Source organism: Oncorhynchus nerka, linkage group LG20 (assembly GCF_034236695.1).
Source record: "Oncorhynchus nerka isolate Pitt River linkage group LG20, Oner_Uvic_2.0, whole genome shotgun sequence".
Lineage (NCBI taxonomy): Eukaryota > Metazoa > Chordata > Actinopteri > Salmoniformes > Salmonidae > Oncorhynchus > Oncorhynchus nerka.
This window is the reverse complement of record NC_088415.1, coordinates 77,461,914-77,489,623: the sequence shown is the minus strand read 5'-3', so window position 1 is coordinate 77,489,623 and position 27,710 is coordinate 77,461,914. Positions and strand designations below refer to the sequence as shown.

The 27,710-nt window shown below is 47.0% G+C and overlaps 1 protein-coding gene across 3 annotated transcripts in view; it reads left to right on the top strand.

The window, feature by feature from the left end:
* The first annotated feature begins 465 nt into the window (after positions 1 to 465).
* LOC115103150 (ephrin type-B receptor 1-like) overlaps positions 466 to 27,710 on the top strand; it is a 383,081-nt gene continuing 355,836 nt past the window's right edge. For all 3 annotated transcript variants that reach the window (XR_010460228.1, XR_010460227.1, XM_065005794.1), the window contains exon 1: positions 466 to 709. Coding sequence is in view for 1 of the 3 variants with exons in the window: in XM_065005794.1 (XP_064861866.1) it covers positions 643 to 709 (67 nt within the window). In the remaining 2 variants the exon portion in view is untranslated. The remainder of the gene's footprint in view (positions 710 to 27,710) is intronic.

Genomic DNA, 27,710 nt, shown 5'->3' with positions numbered 1-27,710 from the left:
AATCAAAGTGTATTGGTCACATACAGATGGTTAGCAGATGCTGATGCGAGTGTGGCGAAATGATTGTGCTTCTAGTTCCGACAGTGCAGTAATATCTATAAAGTAATCTAACCATTTCTGTGTACACTTTCATGGGAAAAAGGGGGTAAAGCAATTGGGTTAGAGACGAGAGAGAGAGATGAGAAATGGAGGTCCTCTATTAATTTGTGTGGACCATCTAATAATGTAATACCCAAACGGACCAATTGGTGGTGCTATTCTCCTTCACTGACGCTGTCGGCTGCCGTTTCAAATAGGTCGGGGAAAAGTTTTGTGTTTTCACAATGCAGCAGGGAGGAGCAAACCATTGGCGATTGGTTAGCGATTTTCACTTTTAAATCTGTGATTGGCCCTGCCGCTTTAGCGGGGTGTAAAGAAGCTGTCTTGCCCACTTCTCACTCGCCTCCATCCCATACATTCGGCAGGGTCCTACACTGGTTGTCACACAGTTTTAGTACGGCTGGAAATGTGACTCTCATAACACGGGCTTACTGACTGGAATGAATACACCACTGTGACAACCGAAGCGATTTTTTTGTGTGCGTGTCCTGCGTGGTTCTCAGTGGATAGGCATATAGACTGTGTGGACTATACATTTCTGCCATGACTGTGGATTTGTTTGCAGTTTTATGTGTCATCATCACCACCACCACGGTTTCTGCGATGGAAGGTAAATTATGGGAATGATCATTGCTGTGTTTTGATGGTTTGGAGTGACTGCTCCGCGCCGGAACTCACACTGGCTCTCTCGCGCGGCTCTCCCATGGAATGGCACATGCACATTGTAACGGTGAGAGCGTGCGCTCTGTGATGTCAGTTGAATACAGGGGATGGAATGCACGTTGGTCATGTCAAGCCCGTTCCGGTTATTTGATTCCGAATAGGACGGAGTAGTGGTCTCTCTGTGTCAGTGGGTCTGGCAATAGCCTTCAACGCACTGATGATGGTCTTTGTTGGTTCTTCTGGGCTGCAGGCAGTGTAGCTAGGGCAGCACATCATCACCAAATTCTCTAAGCTTCCCTTTGAATAGGTTTTCGTTACACAATTAAAATATAGCCAACATGTGGGAGGCTCCTTTTATTTGTTTTGTTGTGGTGGTTTATTATTCCACGAGATAATTGTGTGGTGATCTATAGCCTACATCAGGTAACACTATCTGTGACATAACATACCTGCGAGTATCGTCCTCAGCGCCTGGGTGTAGGCTAGCCCTCTCCGTGTGTTATTCGGGTCACGTCCTGACATAGGCTTTTCATTTGTTTTTAGCGCCAAACTCGAGCAGCAGTAGGATAAATATCGGGCGCTTTTGGATTGTCTGAGGGATTTTATAGATGGCTGCTGGAACTGTTTAGCGACAGTAATGACTCCGCCAGATCAAACCATGGTGATGAGGCACCTCCAGATCAGAACTCTGTGGCTACATGTACGTACAATAGGATCATTTTCTCTGTTTGTTTTCTGGTCGGTCTGGTCCTCTTTGGCACCCACCCACAGGCACAGACAGACACACACGCACGCACTGTGTAAGGGAAATCAACAGACAAGTGTGCCATCAGCATCCTTGGCTAATAGCCCTTCTTAGAGCTTTAACATGTTCTTCATTTCCTGTGTAGGAGCAGAGGGACTAGGGCACTAGACATAATGTATGTGCTGCATGCATATCATGCTTCAGCCTCTTGACTATGGAATAGTTCTCAAACTTCACTTTCTATGCTCACACACTCTCCAAAGCAGATGGTCTCTCGTGGTTCTCTGCTTAGCATAAACAAGTGGAGTGAATTAAAGACTAGCAAGTGCAGTGGGCGTCACATGATCGTAGTATCTCTGTTTCATCTTTTATTTTCATAATGATTACAACGTTCACGCTGCCTGGGTAGCTCAGTGTTGCTATGTAATTCAGGAAAGTGCTGCTTGCTTGTTTATATTCATCGTATTCTATCACACACACACACACACACACACACACACACACACACACACACACACGTGACCCATTGAACAGCTCCTGAAATCCCTGACTGTAGCTTTAAAGGTCTGTCCAGAAAGACAAAGCTGGGTATTGGGTAGAACAGATGGGTAGGGGAGACACATTGGGTTACCCAGGCAACACCAGGGATGAGAGTCATTTCCTTGTTTCAGGCTGGTTAATTGAAAGGAGATTGTCTCACGGGAAGGTTAAGATGTTAGCTGATATGATCTACAATCTGTTGGCCTCACTCTCTCTCTCTCTTTCTGTGTGTTACAGTGTGTGTGTGTGTGTGTGTGTGTGTGTGTGTGTGTGTGTGTGTGTGTGTGTGTGTGAGAGAGAGAGAGAGAGAGAGAGAGAGCAAGCATACGGCCCTTGCCACATTATCCCTCCCCAGATCTGTGTCCCCGTTAATCTGATTATCTGTCCCTAATCACCACATCAGCCCCGTAATCACAAACACAGTGTCAGAGATCAACCTGTGTGTATGTGAGACTCTGTGTGTGTGTGTGTGTGAGACTGTGTGAGACTGTGTGTGAGACTGTGTGAGACTGTGTGTGTGACCATATGGACAGATTGGTGATGAATAGAGAGTAGCCCCTCCACTAGACTGATATGTGGTGTATGGAATGGTAGACACACAGAGACACACAGTGACATCTGTCTGACTGATGGCAGATTGATGGCAGCCATGGCTTCACTGAAAGGTCATGATGTTAGAGAGACCGGGTCAGAAACCCCTGACATATCAACTGTTTATAGGACATTAGAAATGACTGGCTGGCTGTGGCTCTGGTTGCGTGTGAGGGATCGTTTGGGGGCTGTAGGCAAGCACCCACACAGGCAGGCAGGAAAGGACACGCACACACACACACACACGCACACACGCACACACACACACACACACACACACACACACACACCATGGCAGAGGAGAGGAAAAGCACAGAGACATACAGTAGGTAAATCATCATGGGCTGGGCCAAGAGAGGGATGATAGAGAGGACAGAGAGAAGAGGTATTTGCATGCCATTATTGGAAAAATGCATGTGCAGTGCCCCATCACTCTCTTTATCTCTCTCTCTCCATCTCGCTCTCTTAGTCCCTCTCTGTTTGTGCAAGTGTGTCATTATTCACAACAATAGCGGTATATCTCAACTACCTATATAGCCATTGCTTATTTCTGTTTGCCCTTAAACCAATTAAGGCTGCTTAGCTGACTGGGAGAGAGAAATGGATGTATGGATGGAGGAGGAGAGAGAGGGGTATATAGATGGAGGGGTAGTGAGAGAAAGAGGAAGAGGAGGGGAAGAGAAAGGGGTGAGGGACAGAGAGAGGACATAGAGATGGATGGAGAGAGAGAGAGAGATGTCCAACCCAGAAGACAACAGGTGTGTGTATAGTAACCAGTCCCACAGGAGGAGGTGAATACCAGTGATACTGTAATAACACCTCCCTAGTGGCACGGTGGATTAACGATAATAACGACTAGTACATGTTCATGCATGAGCTTCAACCGGCACGGCATCTTCCAGTCAAACCAACACATTCGCTGTCATATCAGTTCCTAGTATAATAACACTGACCCAATTCTCTCTAGGCAGTGTCTGTATGATGTCTGAATAAGAAGAGAGCAGCATTACAGTAGATTCAGCAAACAGATGTAGTTTTTTTGCCATAAAATTGACTGTGTTTGTGTTTGATAGAGAGGGAGAGAGAGAGACCTTGACCCCATCTGTGATGAAGAGAGAGAAGTCACTAATGGAGGTTTAGAAGACCAGTCCTCACCTCTCACTCCCTCTCTCCAAATGGAGAAAGAGAAAAAACAGCCCTATTCTGTATGGGAAGGAGGGGTGAAACACAGTTGTACGTCATACACGTGTGTGTGAGTGCTTGTGTGTGTGGGCCTGTATGCATCTTTGTTACAGGGCTAGTGCTGATCTGCTGACCTATAATACTGTGTGAAGTAGAATGCAATTCTACACTTTCCATATCCTGCAGCATCTATAGTGTACACTTCTGGCCTGTGTTGTTAGCCGAGTGATATATAGGGATATTATAAACTGGGTGGTTCAATCCCTGAATGCTGATTTGCTGACAGCCGTGGTATATCAGACCGTATACCATGGGTATGACAAAACATGTATTTTTGCTAATCTAATTACATTGGTAACCAGTTTATAATAGCAATAAGGTACCTCAAGTGTTTGTGGTATAAGGCCAATATACCACGGCTAAGGGTTGTAATCCAGGCACTCCGCGTTGCATCGTGCTTAAGAACAGTTGCGGTATATTGGCTATATACCACACCTCCTTGTGCATTATTTCTTTATTATAACACACACACACACACACACACACACACACACACACACACACACACACACACACACACACACACACACACACACACACACACACACACACACACAGTGAGAGACTGGATGGCATGATGTTATTAACCTGTAATGGGTACATTAGAGTGCTTGGAGAGAGAAAAGTTCTACTTTGCTGCTGGCCTGGCACCTACCTTCATAACACTTGTGAAATCTAACACTTACCCAGAGCATTTTCTAAACCCAGAGGCCCAACATCACGATACCTCTGGGAAGGTTTTGCAAAGCAGACTCAGCAGACTCAGCAGACTAGACCGCGGTTTGGAGTTGGGGAAGTGAAAAATTCTTCCTTAGTTGTTCTAAAGACACAACTCAGATTAGACCCAATGTCTTAACATGTTATTACTCCAACCTCGTGAGAGGAACAAACTGACACGTTTTCATTTTAGTCAAAAACACGGCACGACACGACACGGCATGACACGGCACGACACGGCACGACACACGACCACGACCGCGGCCACGACACGGCCACGACCACGGCCACGACACGGCACGACGACCACGACACGGCACGACACGGCACGACACGGCACGGCACGACACGGCACGACAAGACACGGCACGACACGACACGACACGGAAAGACACGGCACGGCATGGCAAGACACGGCACGACACGGCACGACATGGCACGACACGGCAAGACACGGCACAACACGGCACGACACAACACGGCACGGCAAGACACGGCACGACAAGACACGACACGACACGGCAAGACACGGCACGGCACGACAAGACACGGCACGACACGGCAAGACACGGCACGGCAAGACACGGCACGACACGGCACGACACGGCAAGACACGGCACGACATGGCACAACACGGCACGACACAACACGGCACGGCACGGCAAGACACGGCACGACAAGACACGGCACGACACGGCACGACACGGCACGACGCGGCACGACACAACACGACACGGCACAGCAAGACACGGCACGACAATACACGGCACGACACGGCACGACACGGCACGACACGGCACGACACGGCACGACAAGACACGGCACGACACGGCACGACACGGCAAGACACGGCCACGGCACAAGACGGCCACGACACACGACACGGCACAACACGACACAACACGGCACGGCAAGACACGGCACGACAAGACACGACCACGACACGGCACGACACGGCAAGACACGGCACGACAAGACACGGCACGACACGACACGACACGGCAAGACACGGCACGGCATGGCAAGACACGGCACGACACGGCACGACACGGCACGACACAGCAAGACACGGCACGACACGGCACAACACGGCACGACACAACACGGCACGGCAAGACACGGCACGACAAGACACACGGCACGACACGGCAAGACACGGCCACGACGCGGCACGACACAACACGACACGGCACAGCAAGACACGGCACGACAATACGGCACGACACGGCCGCGACCACGGCAAGACCACGGCACGACCACGACCACGGCAAGAAGACACGGCACGGCAAGACACGGCAAGACCGGCACGGCACGACACGGCAAGACACGGCACGACAACGGCACGGCAAGACACGCGACAAGCACGACACGGCAAGACACGGCGGACGCGACAAGACGGCACGGCAAGACACGGCACGACAAGACACACGACCACGACACGGCAAGACACGCACGACAAGACACGGCACGACACGGCAAGACGACACGGCATGGCAAGACACGACCGCGGCGCGACACGGCACGACACGGCAAGACGGCACGACACGGCACAACACACGACACAACACGGCACGGCACGGCAAGACACGGCACGACACGGCAAGACACGGCACGACAACGGACACACGGCAAGACACGGCACGACAAGACACGGCACGGCAAGACGGTTACGACACGGCAAGACACGGCACGGCATGGCAAGCACGACACGGCAACGACACGGCAAGACACGGCACGACACGGCACACGGCACGACACACGACACGGCAAGACACGACCACGGCACGACACGGGACATGGCGCACGACAAGACACGGCCGCGACACGGCAAGACACGGCACGGCATGGCAAGACACGGCCGTTTCGGCACACACGGCAAGACCACGGCGACACGGCACGACCGCCGCGACACAACACGGCCACGGCAAGACACACGGCACGACAAGACACGGCACGACACGGCACGACACGGCAAGACACGGCACGGCACGACGCGGCACGACACAACACGACACGGCACAGCAAGACACGGCACGACAATACACGACACGGCACGACACGGCAAGACACGGCGCGACCGACCACGGCAAGACACCACAATGGCGCAAGTTTCTGCACGGCAGACACGGCGCGACACGGCACGACGGCACGACACGGCAAGACACACGACCACGGCAAGACAATGGCAAGACCACGGCACGACCACGGCGCGGCAAGACACATACACACGACACGACACGGCAAGACACGGCACGACACGGCACGACATGACACGACACGGCACGACACGACACGGCACAGCACGGCACGACCGTTAGACCCAATGGTGTGTTTCTGCACATGCACAGTTTGACACGGCGCGACCGTTAGACCCAATGGCGTGTTTCTGCACAGTTCGACACGGCGCGACCGTTAGACCCAATGGCGTGTTTCTGCACATACACAGTTCGGCACGGCACGACCGTTAGACCCAATGGCGTGTTTCTGCACATACACAGTTGGGCACGGCATGGAGCGACCGTTAGACCCAATGGCGTGTTTCTGCACATGCACAGTTCGGCACGGCATGGAGCGACCGTTAGACCCAATGGCGTGTTTCTGCACATGCACAGTTCGGCACGGCATGGAGCGACCGTTAGACCCAATGGCGTGTTTCTGCACATGCACAGTTCGGCACGGCATGGAGCGACCGTTAGACCCAATGGCGTGTTTCTGCACATGCACAGTTCGGCACGGCATGGAGCGACCGTTAGACCCAATGGCGTGTTTCTGCACATGCACAGTTCGGCACGGCATGGAGCGACCGTTAGACCCAATGGCGTGTTTCTGCACATGCACAGTTCGGCACGGCATGGAGCGACCGTTAGACCCAATGGCGTGTTTCTGCACATGCACAGTTCGGCACGGCGCGACCGTTAGACCCAATGGCGTGTTTCTGCACATGAGCTTTTCTAGCCAACGTTGCCATGACATCGCCTACATATTACTACAACAGGTTCTCATTTATCGACAGATACTGTATATGCAGTATACCCAAGTTAATTGATTTCAATACAATACTGATGTGAGTGATTAATTTGCCCTTGCTTTTGATTACAGTAGAACAAGCTAATCAATTCCAGTCTTGAGTGACCGCTTGGTAAATACTGGTGCGTGTGCTGTTTATAGTGCACTAATTTAGCTAAATACAATAATTTGAACACAAGTGTGACTTGTGTGTCTAGGGAGTAACTTATATTTATTGGTCTTCAAAATATCACAACTTTTTTCAGCATATTGATGATGAATTTAAAACTGGTGTTTTGACAATGGGCCATAAATCAAAAAGTCATGACAACAGGAAGCATTAAAATTCTTATGGTCAATGTATGTTTTTGGAATATAAATGATACTTTTAACATAATTTTTCAACAGGGTTCTACTAAATCAGGTAAAAACTACTGAATTAACCAAAAACGTGCTCTGATTGATTTGATGATATTAGTGAAATCGTGAATATATGTTTGTTCTGGTTACTATAAGCTCTAAAGTCTTTGTGATCGTGGTGAACCCCCAGCCTGCCTCCAGCCCAGCCTGACTGAGGAAGATGGCCCATCCGCCATTCTGATGCCTGAGATCATGATGCATGCGACCATGATGCCTGAGACCATGATGCCTGAGACCATGATGCCTGAGACCATGATGCCTGAGACCATGATGCATGAGACCATGATGCCTGAGACCATGATGCCTGAGACCATGATGCATGAGACCATGATGCCTGAGACCATGATGCCTGAGACCATGGTGCCTGAGACCATGATGCCTGAGACCATGATGACTGAGACCATGATGCCTGAGATCCTGATGACTGAGACCATGATGCCTGAGACCATGATGCCTGAGACCATGATGCCTGAGACCATGATGCCTGAGACCATGATGCCTGAGACCACGATGCCTGAGACCATGATGCCTGAGACCACGATGCCTGAGACCACGATGCCTGAGACCATGATGCCTGAGACCATGATGCCTGAGACCATGACAGACCACAGAGGGACATTGGGGCTGTTACAGCTCAGTGGAGCCAGTCTTCCAAGGCTTTCACCACCCAGAGGACGCACACAATCCCCCTCAGAGCTCACCTTACCCCAGAGACATCCGAGCCTCAAAACAGCCAGATGGTGGATAGGAGGTGGTGTTGGGGGAGATGGAGTGGAATGTGATTTGTGTATGTGTTGTCAGTGAGAGTGTGTGTGTGTGTGTGTGTGTGTGTGTGTGTGTGTGTGTGTGTGTGTGTGTGCATGTGTGTTTCTGTTTGTGTGACTGCATGTGTGTGTGTGTGTTTGTGCACAGTCCACTGTGTGTTTGTCTATACTTGTGTGTGTGTCTGTGTGTGTCCATTTGCGTATCTGTGTATTCATGTGTGCACTTGCATGGGAATAGACACCCTCGTCTTCACTAGCATTACATGTTAGTGGTCTTGTCCTGACTGTCACAGGCTCCTGTGTTCTAATTCGCTGTAGAGACACTATCTCTGTGGAATGTTGTGTTTTACTGCTCTCGCTTCACACTCTCCTGCTATCACCATGCAGCACAGGTGGATGATACCATTAGATAGACTGCCTGATATAACCAATCACATGTCCAAACACTGGATAGACTGCCTTATGTAACCAATCACACGGCCAAACACTGGATAGATCAGTTTATATAACCAATCACTCTAGAGCTGGGTGATAAATCAAATTACAGTTTTCTTGATTGCTTGAGCACATTTGTACAAACAATTAACACGTAGCCCCAAACTGAAACACGTTGGCCAAAATTACACATTTAATTTGTCACATGCGCCGAATACAACAGTGAAATGCATACTTACAAGCCCTTAACCAACAAGGCAGTTTTAGGAAAATAACTAAAAAGTAAGAGATAAAAGTAACAAATAATTAAAGAACAGCAGTAAAATAACAATAGCGAGACTATATACAGGGGGTACCGATACAGAGTCAATGTGCGGGGGCACCGGTGTCGAGGTAATTGAGGTTTCAAAAGAAACGTCCCTTTTTCAGGACCCTATCTTTCAAAGCTATTTAGTAAAAATCCCAAATAACTTCACAGATCTTCATTGTAAAGTGTTGAAACTCTGTTTCCCATGCTTTTTCAATGAACCATAAACAATTAATGGAAATGGAAAAGACACTAACAGCTTACAGACGGTAGGCAATTAAGGTCACAGTTATGAAAACTTAGGACACTAAAGAGGCCTTTCTACCGTGCCTTAGGCATGCTGCAAGGAGGCATGAGGACTGCAGATGTGGCCAGGGCAATAAAATGGCAATTTCCGTACTGTGAGACGCCTAAAACAAAGCTACAGGGAGACGGACAGCTGATCTCCTCACAGTGGCAGACCACGTGTAACAAAACCTGCACAGGATCGGTACATCAGAACATCACATCTGTGGGACAGGTACACAATGGAAACAACAACTGCCTGAGTTACACCAGGAACGCACAATCCCGCTATCAGTGCTCAGACTGTCCACAATAGGCTGAGAGAGGCTGGACTGAGGGCATGTAGGCCTGTTGTAAGTCAGGTCCTCACCAGACATTACTGGCAACAACGTCACCTATGGGCACAAACCCACCGTCGCTGGACCAGACAGGACTGGCAAAAAGTGCTCTTCACTGACGAGTCTTGGTTTTGTCTCACCAGGGGTGATGGTCAGATTTGCATTTATCATCGAAGGAATGAGCATTACACCGAGGCTTGTACTCTGGAGCGGGATTGAGTTGGAGGTGGAGGGTCCATCAAGGTCTGGGGCGGTGTATCACAGCATCATCGGACTGAGCTTGTTGTCATTGCAGGAAATCTCAACGCTGTGTGTTACAGGGAAGACATCCTCCTCCCTCATGTGGTACCCTTCCTGCAGGCTCATCCTGACATGACCCTCCAGCATGACAATGCCACCAGCCATACTGCTCGTTCTGTGTGTGATTTCCTGCAAGACAGGAATGTCAATGTTCTGCCATGGCCAGCGAAGAGCCCTGATCTCGATTCTATTTAGCACGCCTGGGACCCGTTGGATCGGAGGGTGAGGTCTAGCGCCATACCCCCCAGAAATATCCGGGAACTTGCAGGTGCCTTAGTGGAGGAGTGGGGTAACATCTCACAGCAAATCTGGTGCAGTCCATGAGGAGGAGATGAACTGCAGTACTTAATGCAGCTGAGGAAGTTCCACCAGATACTGACTGTTACTTTTGTTATTTGTTATTCAATTTCTGTGAGTCATATGTCTGTGGAACTTGTTCAGTTCATGTCTCAGTTGTTGAATCTTGTTATTTTCATACACATTTTTACACATGTTAAGTTTGCTGAAAATAAACGCTGTTGAAGGTGAGAGGACGTTTCTTTTTTTGCTGAGTTTATGTACATGTGCTGTCGGTAGAGTTATTAAAGTGACTATGCATAAATAATAACAGAGAGTAGCAGCAGCGTAAAATAAGGGGGGGAGGGGTGAAATACAAATAGTCTGGGTAGCCATTTGATTAGATGTTCAGGAGTCTTATGGCTTGGGGGTAGAAGCTGTTTAGAAGCCTCTTGGATCTTGACTTGGCGCTCCGGTACCGCTTCCGTGCGGTAGCAGACAGAACAATCTATGACTAGGGGAGCTGGAGTCTTTGACAATTTTTAGGGCCTTCCTCTGACACCGCCTGGTATAGAGGTCCTGGATGGCAGGAAGCTAAATGTTTTCATTTTGTTTACTCAACTGAGTTTTTGCGTCTTTTGCAGAGAGTTGCAAAAATGTGCTTAGCATTTGCATTGTGTGTGAAAGCAATGAGTAATGACTTAGTTGTACATTATATAATGCTGTTGTGCTAATTAGGTTATGATGGACATCAAGTCGACACCAGTTTCATTAAAAGTGTCTTAGCAATCTAGAAAAACTGTAATTCAGATATTTTTCTGCAACACTCCAAATGCCTGTATCGCAAGACTCAATAGTTTTTGTTGTTAATGTTTCATATTGCCTGCTACAAGAAGTTAGTCAAGATTAGTGCATGTGCATTTTGCATGGTTCCTGTTCAATTTGTAACAAAAAAGGCATTTTCATAGACTGACTGTCATGTTATGTCTTGTCCCTGTGCTTTCTCTTCTCTTCGTTTCCCCCTGCTGGTCGTATTAGGTTACTATCTTTCTCTCTCTCTATCGTTCCGTTCCTGCTTCCAGCTGTTCCTCATTCTCCTAACGACCTCGTTTACTCTCTCACACCTGTCCCCTCTTTTGCCCTCTGATTAAGTCTCTATTTCTCTCTCTGTTTCTGCTTCTGTCCTTGTCGGATTCTTGTTTGCTTTGCCCCGTCCTGTCGTAATCTGCCTCTTTATTAGATGCTACGTGTGAGCAGGTGTCTTTGTCCTCTACGGCCCGCGCCTACCCTGAGGGACCTGCAGTCTGTTGCCGCTAGCCCTGCAATTCTCCTCTACTACTAGAAGGAGGACTCTCCTGCAAAGATAGAGGATTTATGTTTTCCCTGTTTGGACATCTCCTGTAACGATTGAGGATTTATGTTTTCCCTGTTTGGACATTAAAAGACTGTTTCTGTTGAATCGCTGTTGGGTCCTCACTCATCTGCATAACAGAAGAATCCGACCAAGAATGGACCCAGCTCGGATCCTCTCTACTCAGCCGTCGAGATCCAGGGAGCGATGCTAGGCAGACACGAGCAGGAATTGTCTGCTGCTCGACATGCCGTTGAGACCCTGGCCGCCCAAGTCTCCGACCTCTCGAAACATATTCACAATCTCCGCCTCGATCCACCGGCTACTTCCAGGGCTTCCGAGTCTCCGGAGCCCAGAATTAATAACCCACCGTGTTACTCTGGGGAGCCCACTGAATGCCGCTCGTTCCTCACCCAGTGTGATATTGTGTTCTCTCTCCAGCCCAACACGTACTCCAGGGGTACAGCTCGTATCGCCTACGTCATATCTCTCCTTACTGGACGGGCTCGTGAGTGGGGCACGGCAATCTGGGAGGCAAGGGCTGAGTGTACTAACCAGTATCAGAACTTTAAGGAGGAGATGATACGGGTTTTTGATCGTTCAGTTTTTGGGAAAGAAGCTTCCAGGGCCTTGTCTTCCCTATGTCAAGGGAATCGATCCATAACGGACTACTCTATAGAGTTTCGCACTCTTGCTGCCTCCAGTGAGCAGCGGCGTTGCTCGCTCGTTTTCTGGAGGGTCTCCACGCGGAGGTAAAGGATGAGATTCTCTCCCGGGAGGTTCCTTCCAGCGTGGATTCTTTGATTGAACTCGCTATTCGTATAGAACGACGGGTAGATCTTCGTCACCGAGCTCGTGGAAGAGAGCTCGCGTTATCCGTTTCCCCCCTCTCCGCATCACTACCATCTTCCTCCACTGGCTCAGGTGCTGAGCCCATGCAGCTGGGGGGTATTCGCATCTCGACTAAGGAGAGGGAACGGAGAATTACCAACCGCCTCTGTCTCTATTGCGGTTCCGCTGGTCATTTTGTAATTTCATGTCCAGTAAAAGGCCAGAGCTCATCAGTAAGCGGAGGGCTACTGGTGAGCGCTACTACTCAGGTCTCTCCTTCAAGATCCTGTACTACCTTGTCGGTCCATCTACGCTGGACCGGTTCGGCAGCTTCCTGCAGTGCCTTGATAGACTCTGGGGCGGAGGGCTGTTTTATGGACGAAGCCTGGGCTCGGGAACATGACATTCCTCTCAGACAGTTAGGGGAGCCCACGGCCATGTTCGCCTTGGATGGTAGTCCTCTCCCCAGGATTCAGCGTGAAACGCTACCTTTAACCCTCACTGTCTCTGGTAATCATAGCGAAACCATTTCTTTTTTGATTTTTCGTTCACCTTTTACGCCTGTTGTTTTGGGCCATCCCTGGCTAGTGTGTCATAATCCTTCTATTAATTGGTCTAGTAATTCTATCCTCTCCTGGAACGTCTCTTGTCATGTGAAATGTTTAATGTCTGCTATCCCTCCTGTTTCTTCTGCCCCCTCTTCTCAGGAGGAGCCTGGTGATTTGACAGGGGTGCCGGAGGAATATCATGATCTGCGCACGGTCTTCAGTCGGTCCAGGGCCACCTCCCTTCCTCCTCACCGGTCGTATGATTGTAGTATTGATCTCCTCAAGAAGCGTTTTACATCCGCTCCTATCCTTGTTACACCTGACGTCTCTAGACAGTTCATTGTCGAGGTTGACGCGTCAGAGGTGGGCGTGGGAGCCATTCTGTCCCAGCGCTCCCATTCTGACGATAAGGTCCACCCTTGCGCGTATTTTTCTCATCGCCTGTCGCCGTCGGAACGTAACTATGATGTGGTAAACCGCGAACTGCTCGCCATCCGCTTAGCCCTAGGCGAATGGCGACAGTGGTTGGAGGGGCGACCGTTCCTTTTGTCGTTTGGACTGACCATAAGAACCTTGAGTACATCCGTTCTGCCAAACGACTTAATGCGCGTCAGGCTCGTTGGGCGCTGTTTTTCGCTCGTTTCGAGTTGTTATTTCTTATCGTCCGGGCTCTAAGAACACCAAGCCTGATGCTTTATCCCGTCTCTTCAGTTCTTCAGTAGCCTCCACCGACCCCGAGGGGATTCTCCCTGAGGGGCGTGTTGTCGGGTTGACTGTCTGGGGAATTGAGAGGCAGGTAAAGCAAGCACTCACTCACACTCCGTCTCCGCGCTTGTCCTAGGAACCTTCTTTTCGTTCCCGTTCCTACTCGTCTGGCCGTTCTTCAGTGGGCTCACTCTGCCAAGTTAGCCGGCCACCCCGGCGTTCGGGGACGCTTGCTTCTATTCGCCAGCGTTTTTGGTGGCCCACTCAGGAGCGTGACACGCGTCGTTTCGTGGCTGCTTGTTCGGACTGCGCGCAGACTAAGTCTGGTAACTCTCCTCCTGCCCCTACCCCTGGCCTTGCTGTGTCTCAGTCTGTCCCCAGCCACCGCATCTCTCCTGGTCCTGCTCCTAGCCTTGCTGTGTCTCAGTCTGCCCCAAGTTGTCACTCTACTGGCCTGTTTGGTCCTGATAGCTCTAACTCTTACAGTTCTCTACCCGTGTCTCATTTAAAAAATAATAATAGCACAATGATTCCCTCTTCATCGTTTTCCGGTACGGTCCTGAGGAAAGGAGTTGGGTTCCATCTCGGGACGTGCTGGACCGTTCGCTGATCGGTGATTTCCTCCGTTGCCGCCAGGTTTCCTCCTCGAGTGCGCCAGGAGGCGCTCGGTGAGTGGGGGGGTACTGTCATGTTATGTCTTGTCCCTGTGCTTTCTCTTCTCTTCGTTTCCCCCTGCTGGTCGTATTAGGTTACTATCTTTCTCTCTCTCTATCGTTCCGTTCCTGCTTCCAGCTGTTCCTCATTCTCCTAACGACCTCGTTTACTCTCTCACACCTGTCCCCTCTTTTGCCCTCTGATTAAGTCTCTATTTCTCTCTCTGTTTCTGCTTCTGTCCTTGTCGGATTCTTGTTTGCTTTGCCCCGTCCTGTCGTAATCTGCCTCTTTATTAGATGCTACGTGTGAGCAGGTGTCTTTGTCCTCTACGGCCCGCGCTACCCTGAGGGACCTGCAGTCTGTTGCCGCTAGCCCTGCAATTCTCCTCTACTACTAGAAGGAGGACTCTCCTGCAAAGATAGAGGATTTATGTTTTCCCTGTTTGGACATCTCCTGTAACGATTGAGGATTTATGTTTTCCCTGTTTGGACATTAAAAGACTGTTTCTGTTGAATCGCTGTTGGGTCCTCACTCATCTGCATAACACTGACTTGAAAGCCAGATCAGTGATTATTGCATAAACACAAGTTAAGCTATTTTGATAAAATAATGAAATTATTAGTGGGTCTTATTGTGGAAGGCTTATATTTAGCCTAGGTATGATTTTACAAGCCCTGAATTCATTAGATTATTGCTGACTGTTTGAAATGCAGTGTATTTGACCTTTAATTGTACAACAACCCTTATTTATAATTAAGCTCTCTATATATTGTGAATCGTCCATAAGTTTGAAAAAATGTAGTTATGGTTTTTAGCCATATCGCCCGGCCCTAAACCACATGCCTAAGCACTGAATAGACCAGCGTATCTAACCAATCACACGTCATAACATTCATTTGATGCTGGACCAAACCTGTATGACTCAACCGCACACACTTTGAATCAGCGTTTTCCATCGTCCCGGTGAATCTGTTTCTCAGAACACAAACACATTAAATGTGAAAATGCGTGATGTGGAAATGTGAGTTATTGACATTAGCAATTACCTGTCTTTCTCTGAAATGGGTTAGCAATGTGAAAAGAGGGCATGATTTCTGCCATTACCTGTTCTGACTCAGGGGGAATAGGGTTACAAACAGACAGTCAGCAGTAAAGTGGAGCCTCTTCGATATTAACCGAGGAGAGATTGGAGAGAAGAAAGAAGAGAGAGATTGGAGAGAAAGTTTGAAAGACAGAGAGAAAGAGAGGGGACAGAGAGAGAGAGAGAGAGAGAGAGAGAGACAGAGAGGGACAGAGAGAGAGAAAAGCAAAGCAGAAAGTATTCATTATTGAGTCCTGTTTCTCCTGATTCCTACAGCGTCCCTACTACTGGGGCCTCTACTCTTACAGACCAACCAGATACAGCCAGCTTCCCAACACCGCAATTTGCATTGCTAGCTCAACAATGCCCACGCTGTTGACTTGGGCTGGCTTTTTCTTTTCTTTTTTTCAGAGGAGGAAATGAAAATTTTAATTAAAACTTGAAACAGCAGCCGAACCAGCAGCAGAGGCAGACTTTTTCTCCTCTCTCAACCTCCAATCTTGGAATAATTGGTTGTGTACCTCCTCCCTTCCTCCTTCCCTCCATCCCCTGTTCTCTTTCGGTTAAATTTATATTTGACATTTTAGTCATTTAGCAGACACTGTTATCCAGAGCGACTTTATCTAAAGATAGCCAGGTGGGACAACCACATTTCTCAGCCATTGTAATACATTTTTTTGAGGATAGCCTAAAAGGACGGGAAGGTTCTGGATAAGTTGCAGGGGTTTGATGGCAAAAGTGGGGAGCCCAGCCAACTGCGAGGTCTTGGAGCGGTCAGGTCTTCCCCGGGAGGGAGAGCAGCTCCGGCTGAGATATCTGCCAGGCACACAGAGATGCGTGTCGCCACCTAGTTGTCAGAAGGGTGGAAGGAAAAAAGTAGTTGAGTGTCATCCGCATAGCAATGATAGGAGAGTCCACGAGAGGATATGATGTAGGTGAGTGACTTGTCGTATAGAAAGAAGAGGAGAGGGCCAAGAACTGAGCCCTGGGGGACACCAGTCATGAGAGTACATGGTGCAGACACAGATCCTCTCCATGTCAGTGTACAGAGCCTGACAAACTCAGCCTTGAGAGGGTGGAGAGGAGGATCTGATGGTTTACATTGTCGAAGGCAGTGGATAGATCTAGGAGGATTTAAACAGAGGAGAGAGAGTCAGCTCTGGCAGTGAGGAGAGCCTCTGTGACACAGAGGATATAGATTTAGCTTTGGCAGTGAGGAGAGCCTCCGTGACACAGAGAAGAGCAGTCTCGGTTGAGTGACCCGTCTTGAATACTGACTGGTTAAGGGCCAAGAAGATCGTTCTGAGAGAGATAGCGAGAGAGTTGATCAGAGACAGCACGCTCAAGTTTATTGGAAAGAAAAGAAAGAAGGAATACTGGTCTACATTTATATAAAAAATGACCCCCCTTTTTTGATCTTGTCTCATCGCTGCAACTCCCAACGTGCTCTGGAGAGGTGAAGGTGGAGTCATGCGTCCTCCAAAACATGATCCACCTAACCACGCTCCTTAAGCCAGAAGCCAGCCGCACCAGTGTGTCGGAGGAAACATTCAACTGGCGACAGCCTTCAGGCCCCCGGCCCGCCAAGGAGTCAAGAGCACAATGAGCCAAGTAAAGCCTCACCTGCCAAACCCTCCCCTAACCCGGACGACACTGGGTCAATCCTATGGGACTCCTGGCCACGGCCAGGTGTGGCACAACCCGGGAACGAACCCAGGTCTGTAGTAACACCTCTAGCACTGCGATACAGTGCTTTAGACTCCTGTGCCACTCGTCTGTAGTAATTTGACATCAGACGGGTCGAGTGTTGGTTTCTTGGGGATAGCGACTCTGGTCATTTTGAAGTCAGCGGGGATGCAGCCAGTGGTCAGGGATGAGTTGATGAGGGAAGTTTTAAATGTTGTGTACCCATCCTAGGGCTGAGGGAAGTTTTAAATGTTGTGTACTCCTCCTAGGGCTGAGGGAAGTTTTAAATGTTGTGTACCCCTCCTAGGGCTGAGGGAAGTTTTAAATGTTGTGTACCCCTCCTAGGGCTGAGGGAAGTTTTAAATGTTGTGTTCCCCTCCTAGGGCTGAGGGAAGTTTTACATGTTGTGTACCCCTCCTAGGGCTGAGGGAAGTTTTAAATGTTGTGTACCCCTCCTAGGGCTGAGGGAAGTTTTAAATGTTGTGTACCTCTCCTAGGGCTGGGTGAAGTTTTTAATGTTTTGTACCACTGCTAGGGCTGAGGGAAGTTTTAAATGTTGTGTACCCCTCCTAGGGCTGGGTGAAGTTTCTAATGTTTTGTACCCCTGCTAGGGCTGAGGGAAGTTTTACATGTTGTGTACCCCTCCTAGTGCCGAGGGAAGTTTTAAATGTTTTGTACCCCTGCTAGGGCTGAGGGAAGTTTTAAATGTTGTGTACTCCTCCTAGGGCTGAGGGAAGTTTTAAATGTTGTGTACCCCTCCTAGTGCTGGGTGAAGTTTTAAATGTTGTGTACCCCTCCTAGGGCTGGGTGAAGTTTTACATGTTGTGTACCCCTCCTAGGGCTGGGTGAAGTTTTACATGTTGTGTACCCCTCCTAGGGCTGAGGGAAGTTTTAAATGTTTTGTACCCCTGCTAGGGCTGAGGGAAGTTTTACATGTTGTGTACCCCTCCTAGTGCTGAGGGAAGTTTTAAATGTTGTGTACCCCTCCTAGGGCTGAGGGAAGTTTTAAATGTTGTGTACCCCTCCTAGGGCTGAGGGAAGTTTTAAACGTTGTGTACCCCTCCTAGGGCTGAGGGAAGTTTTAAACGTTGTGTACCCCTCCTAGGGCTGGGTAAAGTTTTAAATGTTGTGTACCCCTCCTAGGGCTGGGTGAAGTTTTAAATGTTGTGTACCCCTCCTAGGGCTGAGGGAAGTTTTAAATGTTGTGTACCCCTCCTAGGGCTGAGGGAAGTTTTAAACGTTGTGTACCCCTCCTAGGGCTGGGTAAAGTTTTAAATGTTGTGTACCCCTCCTAGGGCTGAGGGAAGTTTTAAACGTTGTGTACCCCTCCTAGTGCTGGGTGAAGTTTTAAATGTTGTGTACCGCTCCTAGTGCTGGGTGAAGTTTTAAACGTCGTGTAACCCTCCTAGTGCTGGGTGAAGTTTTAAACGTTGTGTAACCCTCCTTTCCTTCTTCCCTCTATCCCTTGTTCGCTCTCTCTTTCCCTCAAAATTCTATTTTGCTTCCCTCAATAGTGACATATGAATCCGTTTGGGTATTAACACAGGCAGTGGACACAGGCTTGCCAGGGACAGAACAGATGATGAAAAAAATTAGGAAAGGAACAAAGGAGTGCATTTATTTTTCTGTTAATGAAATGGTGGTTGAAGGCAAGGCCATAATGATTTGATTTGACAGCTAAGCTCCAAGGCTTAGTCCTGGGGGTCCAGGAAAGGGGGGGGGGTCGTCTGGTTAGGGGGTATTGAGCAGAGTTACTTTTTGTGATTAAATGTGGGATTTTGAGTGAAGATATTGTCTGCTTACATTTACAGTGTCCACTCCTTATTCGACCTTTGTGCAGAGGACAATGTATGTCCCATCACCTCCCCTAACTGTGTTTGTGTGCATTCAAGTCCACTTCAGTACAGGTTACTTTTGCAGTCTCTAGTTAAAGTTACCTTCCAGTATTCAATGTCCCTTAGCAGCTGCAAAACATGCTGTTTTCCCAGCACTCAGTGAAATGAAAGTCTGTCCATTCATGTTACTGCAGTTAAACCCCAGGCCTGGGAGCACACTGCTCACCATTGGACTAAATAACGTTTCATTGGTAAATGCAGTCTTGGCCTGTATCCCAAATGTCTTGTTGGGGTCCTTTAGTAGTGGATTCTTTGAACATGAAGGCCTGACTCATGCAGTCTCCTCTGGACAGTTGATGTTGAGATGTGTCTGTTACTTGAACTCTGTGATGCATTTTTTTGGCTACAATTTCTGAGGCTGGTAACTCCAATGAACGTATCCTCTGCAGCAGAGGTAACTCTGGGTCTTCCTTTCCTGTGCCGGTCCTCATGAGAGACAGTTTCAACATAGCGCTTGATGGTTTTTGCAACTGCACTTGAAGAAACTTTCAAAGTTCTTGACATTTTCCGGATTGACTGACCTTCATGTCTTAAAGTAATGATGGACTGTCGTTTCTCTTTGCTTATTTGAGCTGTTCATGACATAATATGGACTTGGTCTTTTACCAAATAAGGCTATTTTCTGTATACCACCCCTACCTTGTCACAGCACAGCTGATTGGCTCAAAGCATCGTGAAGGACATACATTTCACAAATGAACTTTTAACAAGGCACACCTGTTAATTGAAATGCATTCCAGGTAACTACCTCATGAAGCTGGTTGGGAGAATGCCAAGAGTGTGCAAAGCTGTCATCAAGGCAAAGGGTGGCTACTTTGGAGAATCTCAAATATTGGATTTGTTTAACACTTTTATGGTTACTACATGATTCAATATGTGCTATTTCATAGTTTGAATGTTTTCACTGTTATTCTACAATGTAGAAAATAGTAATAAAAAAATAAAAAACTTAAATGAGTAGGTGTGTCCAAACATTTGACTGGTACTGTACACACTCAAACAGGGACACGCTCAGTCTCACACACACACACACACACACACACACACACACACACACACACACACACACACACACACACACACACATGCACACCCACACACACGCACGCACACACACACACACACCTTCATTTCCCTTCCCCTTTTCCAGCCAGTTGTCCTATCTTTAATAAGAGATTACATTTATGGTGAGGAGGAGAAGGGAAGAGAAAGGCATGGAGATATGTGTCCACTGCTGGTCAAATATGTATCTACGTGTTGATCCCAGATCAGTCAGTAAGTCATTAATATTAGGACACAACACTAGACCATCAGCTCTTTGCCTACACTCATTTACCACCCACACATCAAAGGAGGGATCGAGGGTGTGTCTTAAATTCTTAAATGGCACCCTATTCCCTAAATAGTTCACAACTTTTGACCATGGCCCTAGGGCTCTAGTCAAAAGTTGTGTACTATATAGGGAATAGGGTGACATTTGGGAGTGGGATACAGGCCAAGACTGCATTTCCTAATGAAACTTTATTCAATCAAATGGTACTGGTACTGTATACATGAATGAACGTTCATCCATTATGTGTGTGTGCGTGTCCATGGGTCCATGTGTGTGTGCATCAGCAAACTCTGAAAGAAACATTGATGGTCCTGTGAGTGGGAAAGAGAAGGGGTTGTGGCTTTTGCTGCGTGACCTTGCGCAACGCTCAGACCCTTCCCCAGGCGGACAGCAGTGCCCTGTCAGGTCTGGGTGAGAAGAGAGCCTTTTAGAGGTAATTAACTATCGATTCTAGAGAGGCTAATGAGAAACGAGCGAACACAACCCTGATGAGACCGAGACGCCTGATTGGCTGAGCTCCAATAGGAAGAGGGACTGGGTGGGGAAGTGGAAGGAACTTCGAAAGGTTAAAGGTCAAGGTGACTTCCGAGATTCCTTCTTTCCATTCATTATCTTACAGTATCCGCCAGATTACTCAGTATGTGCCTCAAATACTTGCTATTTGTCTGTAGTACACCTTATCTTACAATTATAGTATTTTACATCAGCAATTAGTTGAGTAGCTCTGAGAAGATGGTTTGAGACAATCAAGAACTGCATAGAGTTAAGTTAGTATGAGTGGGAGCTGCTTGTCAACAGCACAGTATTGCAAGGAGCCATTTTGGATAGTGAGTATAAAGGTCACATATCATCAGTCATTATCACTGTATAATGATATGTATCCTCCTACTGCATGGTTACTGTCAAATGTTGATCTCAGCAGGCAGTGAGACAAGTGGAACAAGTCCTGTTCCCTATTGTTCCAAGGGAGAGGTGGACAGATGGAGAGATGGAGGGGGGGAGAATGGAGGGGTGGGAGAATGGAGGGGTGGAGGGGTGAGAGAATGGAGAGGTGGAGGGGTGGAGAGATGGAGGGGTGGGAGAATGGAGAGGTGGAGGGGTGGAGAGATGGAGGGGTATAGGGATGAGAGAATGGAGAGGTGGAGAGATGTAGGGGTGGGAGAATGGAGGGGTGAGAGAATGGAGGGGTGGAGAGATGGAGGGGTGGGAGAATTCTTGAGGAAAAAAAATTGGCTGGCGTGTGGAAGATAGAGTGCGACAGAGAGAGAGAGTGCGACAGAGAGAGAGAGTGCGACAGAGAGAGAGAGTGTGACAGAGAGAGAGAGAGAGAGAGAGAGAGAGAGAGAGAGAGAGAGAGAGAGAGAGGAGAGAGAGGGAGAGGGAGAGAGAGAGGGAGAGAGAGAGAGAGGGAGAGGGAGAGGAAGGGAGAGGGCGAGGAAGGGAGAGGGAGACGGAGAGGGAGAGGAAGGGAGAGGGCGAGGAAGGGAGAGAGAGAGAGAGAGAGGGAGAGGGAGACGGAGAGGGAGAGGAAGAGGGCATATTAAGACAAAGGAAGGAGGGGATAGTAAAACGTAGGGCTTTGTGTCTGCCGGCCCCATGGTTTTCTGATAATGAGGAGGCCTGCTAAAACGCCTGTCAGCACTCAATCAGACATGCCAGGGTGTGAGTGTTGTATGCGCCAGCCTCATCTGAATATGAAAGTGAATCGTAAGGCCTGACTGTGTGCGTTCTCCCCTCCTTTCTGAAAGCTATTAAAAACCCTGTCCCTTTGATCAGGGCGTCACACATTGTTAGACACCTCCTCTTCTCCCTTCACTGCCATGCCTGTCAAGGTGGAGTGTGTGTGTGTGTGTGTGTGTGTCTAGGTGGAGAATGTGTGTGTGTGTGTGTGTGTGTGTGTGTCTAGGTGGAGAATGTGTGTGTGTGTGTGTGTGTGTGTGTGTCTAGGTGGAGTGTGTGTGTGTGTGTGTGTGTGTGTGTGTGTGTGTGTGTGTGTGTGTCTAGGTGGAGAATGTGTGTGTGTGTGTGTGTGTATGCCTGTGTCTGTGTGTGTGTGTGTCTAGCTGGAGAATGTGTGTGTGTGTATGCCTGTGTCTGTGTGTGTGTGTGTCTCTAGGTGGAGTGTTTGTATGTGTCTAGGTGGAGTGTGTGTGTGTGTGTGTGTGTGTAGGTGGAGTCTCGCCCTACATGCTATGTTCCTGGAGAGCATTGGTAATGAGGCCCTGTTTGGGAAGGAGCTTGCTCAGTCTTTACATCTCTCTGTTCTAGTAAGAAGAAAATGACTGCTAGGAAGTCATCCTGTTAAGATTAACATCATGTAGTGGAGTATATGTGTGTGTGTGTTTATATGTGTGTGTGTATGTGTGTGGTTGTGTGTATGTGTGTGTGTTTGTGTGTGAGTGTATGTGTGTGGTTGTGTGTGTGTGTGTATGTGTTTCTATGTGTGTGGTTGTGTGTGTGTGTGTGTGTGTGTTTGTGTGTATGTGTGTGGTTGTGTGTATGTGTTTGTGTGTGTATGTGTGTGGTTGTATGTGTGTGTGTGGTTGTGTGCGTGTGTGTGGTTGTGTGTGTGTGTATGCCTGTGTCTGTGTGTGTGTGTGTGTATGCCTGTGTCTGTGTGTGTGTCTAGGTGGAGTGTGTGTGTGTGTGTGTGTGTGTGTGTGTGTGTGTGTGTGTGTGTGTGTGTGTGTGTGTGTGTGTGTGTGTGTGTGTGTGTGTGTGTGTGCATCAGAGTATATCAGGTGAGCAGAGTCTGAGGTGTGTGTATGTGTGTTTGTGTGTGTGTGTGTATGTGTGTGGTTGTGTGTGTGTGTATGTGTGTGTTTGTGTGTGTGTGTGTGTGTGTGTGTATGCGTGTGTGTGTGTGTGTGTGTGTGTATGTGTGTGGTTGTGTGTGTGTTGTGTGTGTGTGTGTGTGTGTGCGTATGTGTGTGGTTGTGTGTGTGTGTGTATGTGTGTGGTTGTGTGTGTGTGTGTGTGTGTGTGCGTGCGTGCGTGCGTGTGTGTGTGTGTGCGTGCGTGCGTACGTGCGTGCGTGTGTGTGTGTGTGCATCAGAGTATATCAGGTGAGCAGAGTCTGAGGTGTCTGCTATTCCTTTTTTTTTGTGACCAAATCTTTATTTATTTACATTTTCTTGGTGGAGGGGCCACATGCACAATACATGAATGAATATAATGTAATAGTTGGCTCGCATCCCCCTTGGTCTGCAACTCAGAACGAAGATAAACATTTAGAAAGCGGAACCAAATAAAAAGCATTGATCACCATGATCATAACACAGAGACAAAAAGTATGTAAAAAGAGAGAGAAACAATACATGTTCATATTACATATGAATCATTTCACGGTACTGTTTCTCTGCTTATTTGAGCTGTTCATGACATAATGTGGACTTGGTCTTTTACCAAATAGGGCTATTTTCTGTATACCACCCCTACCTTGTCACAGCACAGCTGATTGGCTCAAAGCATCGTGAAGGACATACATTTCACAAATGAACTTTTAACAAGGCACACCTGTTCATTGAAATGCATTCCAGGTAACTACCTCATGAGGCTGGTTGGGAGAATGCCAAGAGTGTGCAAAGCTGTCATCAAGGCAAAGGGTGGCTACTTTGAAGAATCTCAAATATTGGATTTGTTTAAAACTTTTATGGTTACTACATGATTCAATATGTGCTATTTCATAGTTTGAATGTTTTCACTGTTATTCTACAATGTAGAAAATAGTAAAAAAAAAAAAAAAATTAAATGAGTAGGTGTGTCCAAACATTTGACTGGTACTGTACACACACAAACAGGGACACGCTCAGTCTCACACACACACACACCGACACACCTTCATTTCCCTTCCCCCCTTTCCAGCCAGTTGTCCTATCTTTAAATAAGAGATTACATTTATGGTGAAGAGGAGAAGGGAAGAGAAAGGCATGGAGATATGTGTCCACTGCTGGTCAAATATGTATCTACGTGTTGATCCCAGATCAGTCAGTAAGTCATTAATAATAGGACACAACACTAGACCATCAGCTCTTTGCCTACACTCATTTACCACCCACACATCAAAGGAGGGATCGAGGGTGTGTCTTAAATTCTTAAATGGCACCCTATTCCCTAAATAGTTCACTACTTTTGACCGTGGCCCTAGGGCTCTAGGGCCATGAATAATTTCATGGTACTGTGAGTTCTACACCTGTTCTATTTGGCGCATGTGACAAATGCAATTTTATTTTGTGTAAGTGTGAATGAATGAATGACTTAAATTTTATTTTGTGTAAGTGTGAATGAATGAATGACTTAAATTTTATTTTGTGTGAATGAATGAATGACTTAAATTTTATTTTCGTGTCATATCGCCAATTGGCAACCCATCCCTTCTGGGATTAATTGACACATTAACAAACATTACAATAATTCACTATGGTAATTAATGATCATTCTTCTTCCGGCGTTCTCTGCCATGCGCATCACATAGAGTGAAAAAAATACAATACATCAATACAATATTTTTTATTTATTTATTTTTATTTCACCTTTATTTAACCAGGTAGGCTAGTTGAGAACAAGTTCTCATTTGCAACTGCGACCTGGCCAAGATAAAGCATAGCAGTGTGAACAGACAACACAGAGTTACACATGGAGTGAACAATTAACAAGTCAATAACACAGTAGAAAAAAAAGAGAGTCTATATACATTGTGTGCAAAAGGCATGAGGAGGTAGGCAAATAATTACAATTTTGCAGATTAACACTGGAGTGATAAATGATCAGATGGTCATCTACAGGTAGAGATATTGGTGTGCAAAAGAGCAGAAAAGTAAATAAATAAAAACAGTATGGGGATGAGGTAGGTAAAAATGGGTGGGCTATTTACCGATAGACTATGTACATAATAGTCAATAAGGTTATCCAAACAATAATTACATCCCTAGAGCAGTACAATAATATGCATACAGATATACATACACACACTGCATATACATACATACAGTACATACAGTACATACATACAGTACATACATACATACATACATACAATACATACATACATACATACATACATACATACATACATACATACAGTACATACATACATACATACATACATACATACATACAGTACATACATACATACATACATACATACATACATACATACATACATACATACATACATACATACAGTACATACATACAGTACATACATACATACATACATACAGTACATACATACATACAGTACATACATACATACAGTACATACATACATACATACATACATACATACATACATACATACATACATACATACATACATACATACAGTATATACATACATACCATAACCAGAGAAATAAATACAGAAAGAAGAAAATAATCAAAGTCAATTGAACCCAGTCCGACACAAAGACTCATATGGTAAACAAGGCTATACACAATCTATAGTTGAAGTTTACCGACACTTAGGTTGGAGTCATTAAAACTCATTTTTCATCCACTCCACACGTTTCTTGTTAACAAACTATAGTTTTGGCAAGTTGGTTAGGACATCTAATTTGTGCATGACAAAATTATTTTTTCCAACAATTGTTTACAGACAGATTATTTCACTTATAATTCACTGTATCACAATTCCAGTGGGTGAGAAGTTTACATACACTTAAGTTTAAATTCCAGAAAATGATGTCATGGCTTTAGAAGCTTCTGAAGCTTTAGAAGCTTCCACAAGTCTGGTTCATCCTTAGGAGCAATTTCCAAACGCCTGAAGGTACCATGTTCATCTGTACAAACAATAGTACGCAAGTATAAACATCATGGGACCACGCAGCCGCCATACCGCTCAGGAAGGAGACGCGCGTTCTGTCTCATAGAGATGAACGTACTTTGGTGCGAAAAGTACAAATCAATCCCAGAACAACAGCAAAGGAACTTGTGAAGATGCTCGAGGAAACAGGTACAAAATTATCTATATCCAAAGTAAAACGAGTCCTATATCGACATAACCTGAAAGGCTGCTCACCAAGGAAGAAGCCACTGCTCCAAAACCGGCATAAAAATTCCAGACTACAGTTTGCAACTGCACATGAGGACAAAGATTGTAGTTTTGGAGAAATGTCCTCTGGTCTGATGAAACAAAAATAGAACTGTTTGGCCATAATGACCATCGTTATGTTTGGAGGGAAAGGGGAGGCTTGCAAGCCGAAGAACACCATCCCAACCGTGAAGCACGGGGGTGGCAGCATCATGTTGTTGGGGTGGTTTGCTGCAGGAGGGACTGGTGCACTTCACAAAATAGATGGCATCATGAGGTAGGAGAATTCTGTGGATATATTGAAGCAACATCTCAAGACATCAGTCAGGAAGTTAATGCTTGGTCAAAAATGGGTCTTCCAAATGGAAAATGACCCCAAGCATACTTCCATTTTGTGGCAAAATGGCTTAAGAACAACAAAGTCAAGGTATTGGAGTGGCCATCACAAAGCCCTGACCTCAACCCTATAGAAAATGTGTGGGCAGAACGGAAAAAGCGAGTGCGAGCAAGGAGGCCTACAAACCTGACTCAGTTACACCAGCTCTGTCAGGAGGAATGTGCCAATATTCACCCAAATTATTGTGGGAAGCTTGTGGAAGGCCACCCGAAACGTTTGACCCAAGTTAAACAATTCAAAGGCAATGCTACCAAATACTAATTGAGTGTATGTCAACTTCTGACCCACTGGAAATGTAATAAAGAAATAAAAGCTGAAATAAATAATTCTGTCTACTATTATTCTGACATTTCACATTCTTAAAATAAAGTGCTGATCCTAACTGACCTAAGACATTGCATTTTAACTAGGATTAAATGTCATGAATTGTGAAAAAGTGAGTTTAAATGTATTTGGCTGAGGTGTATGTA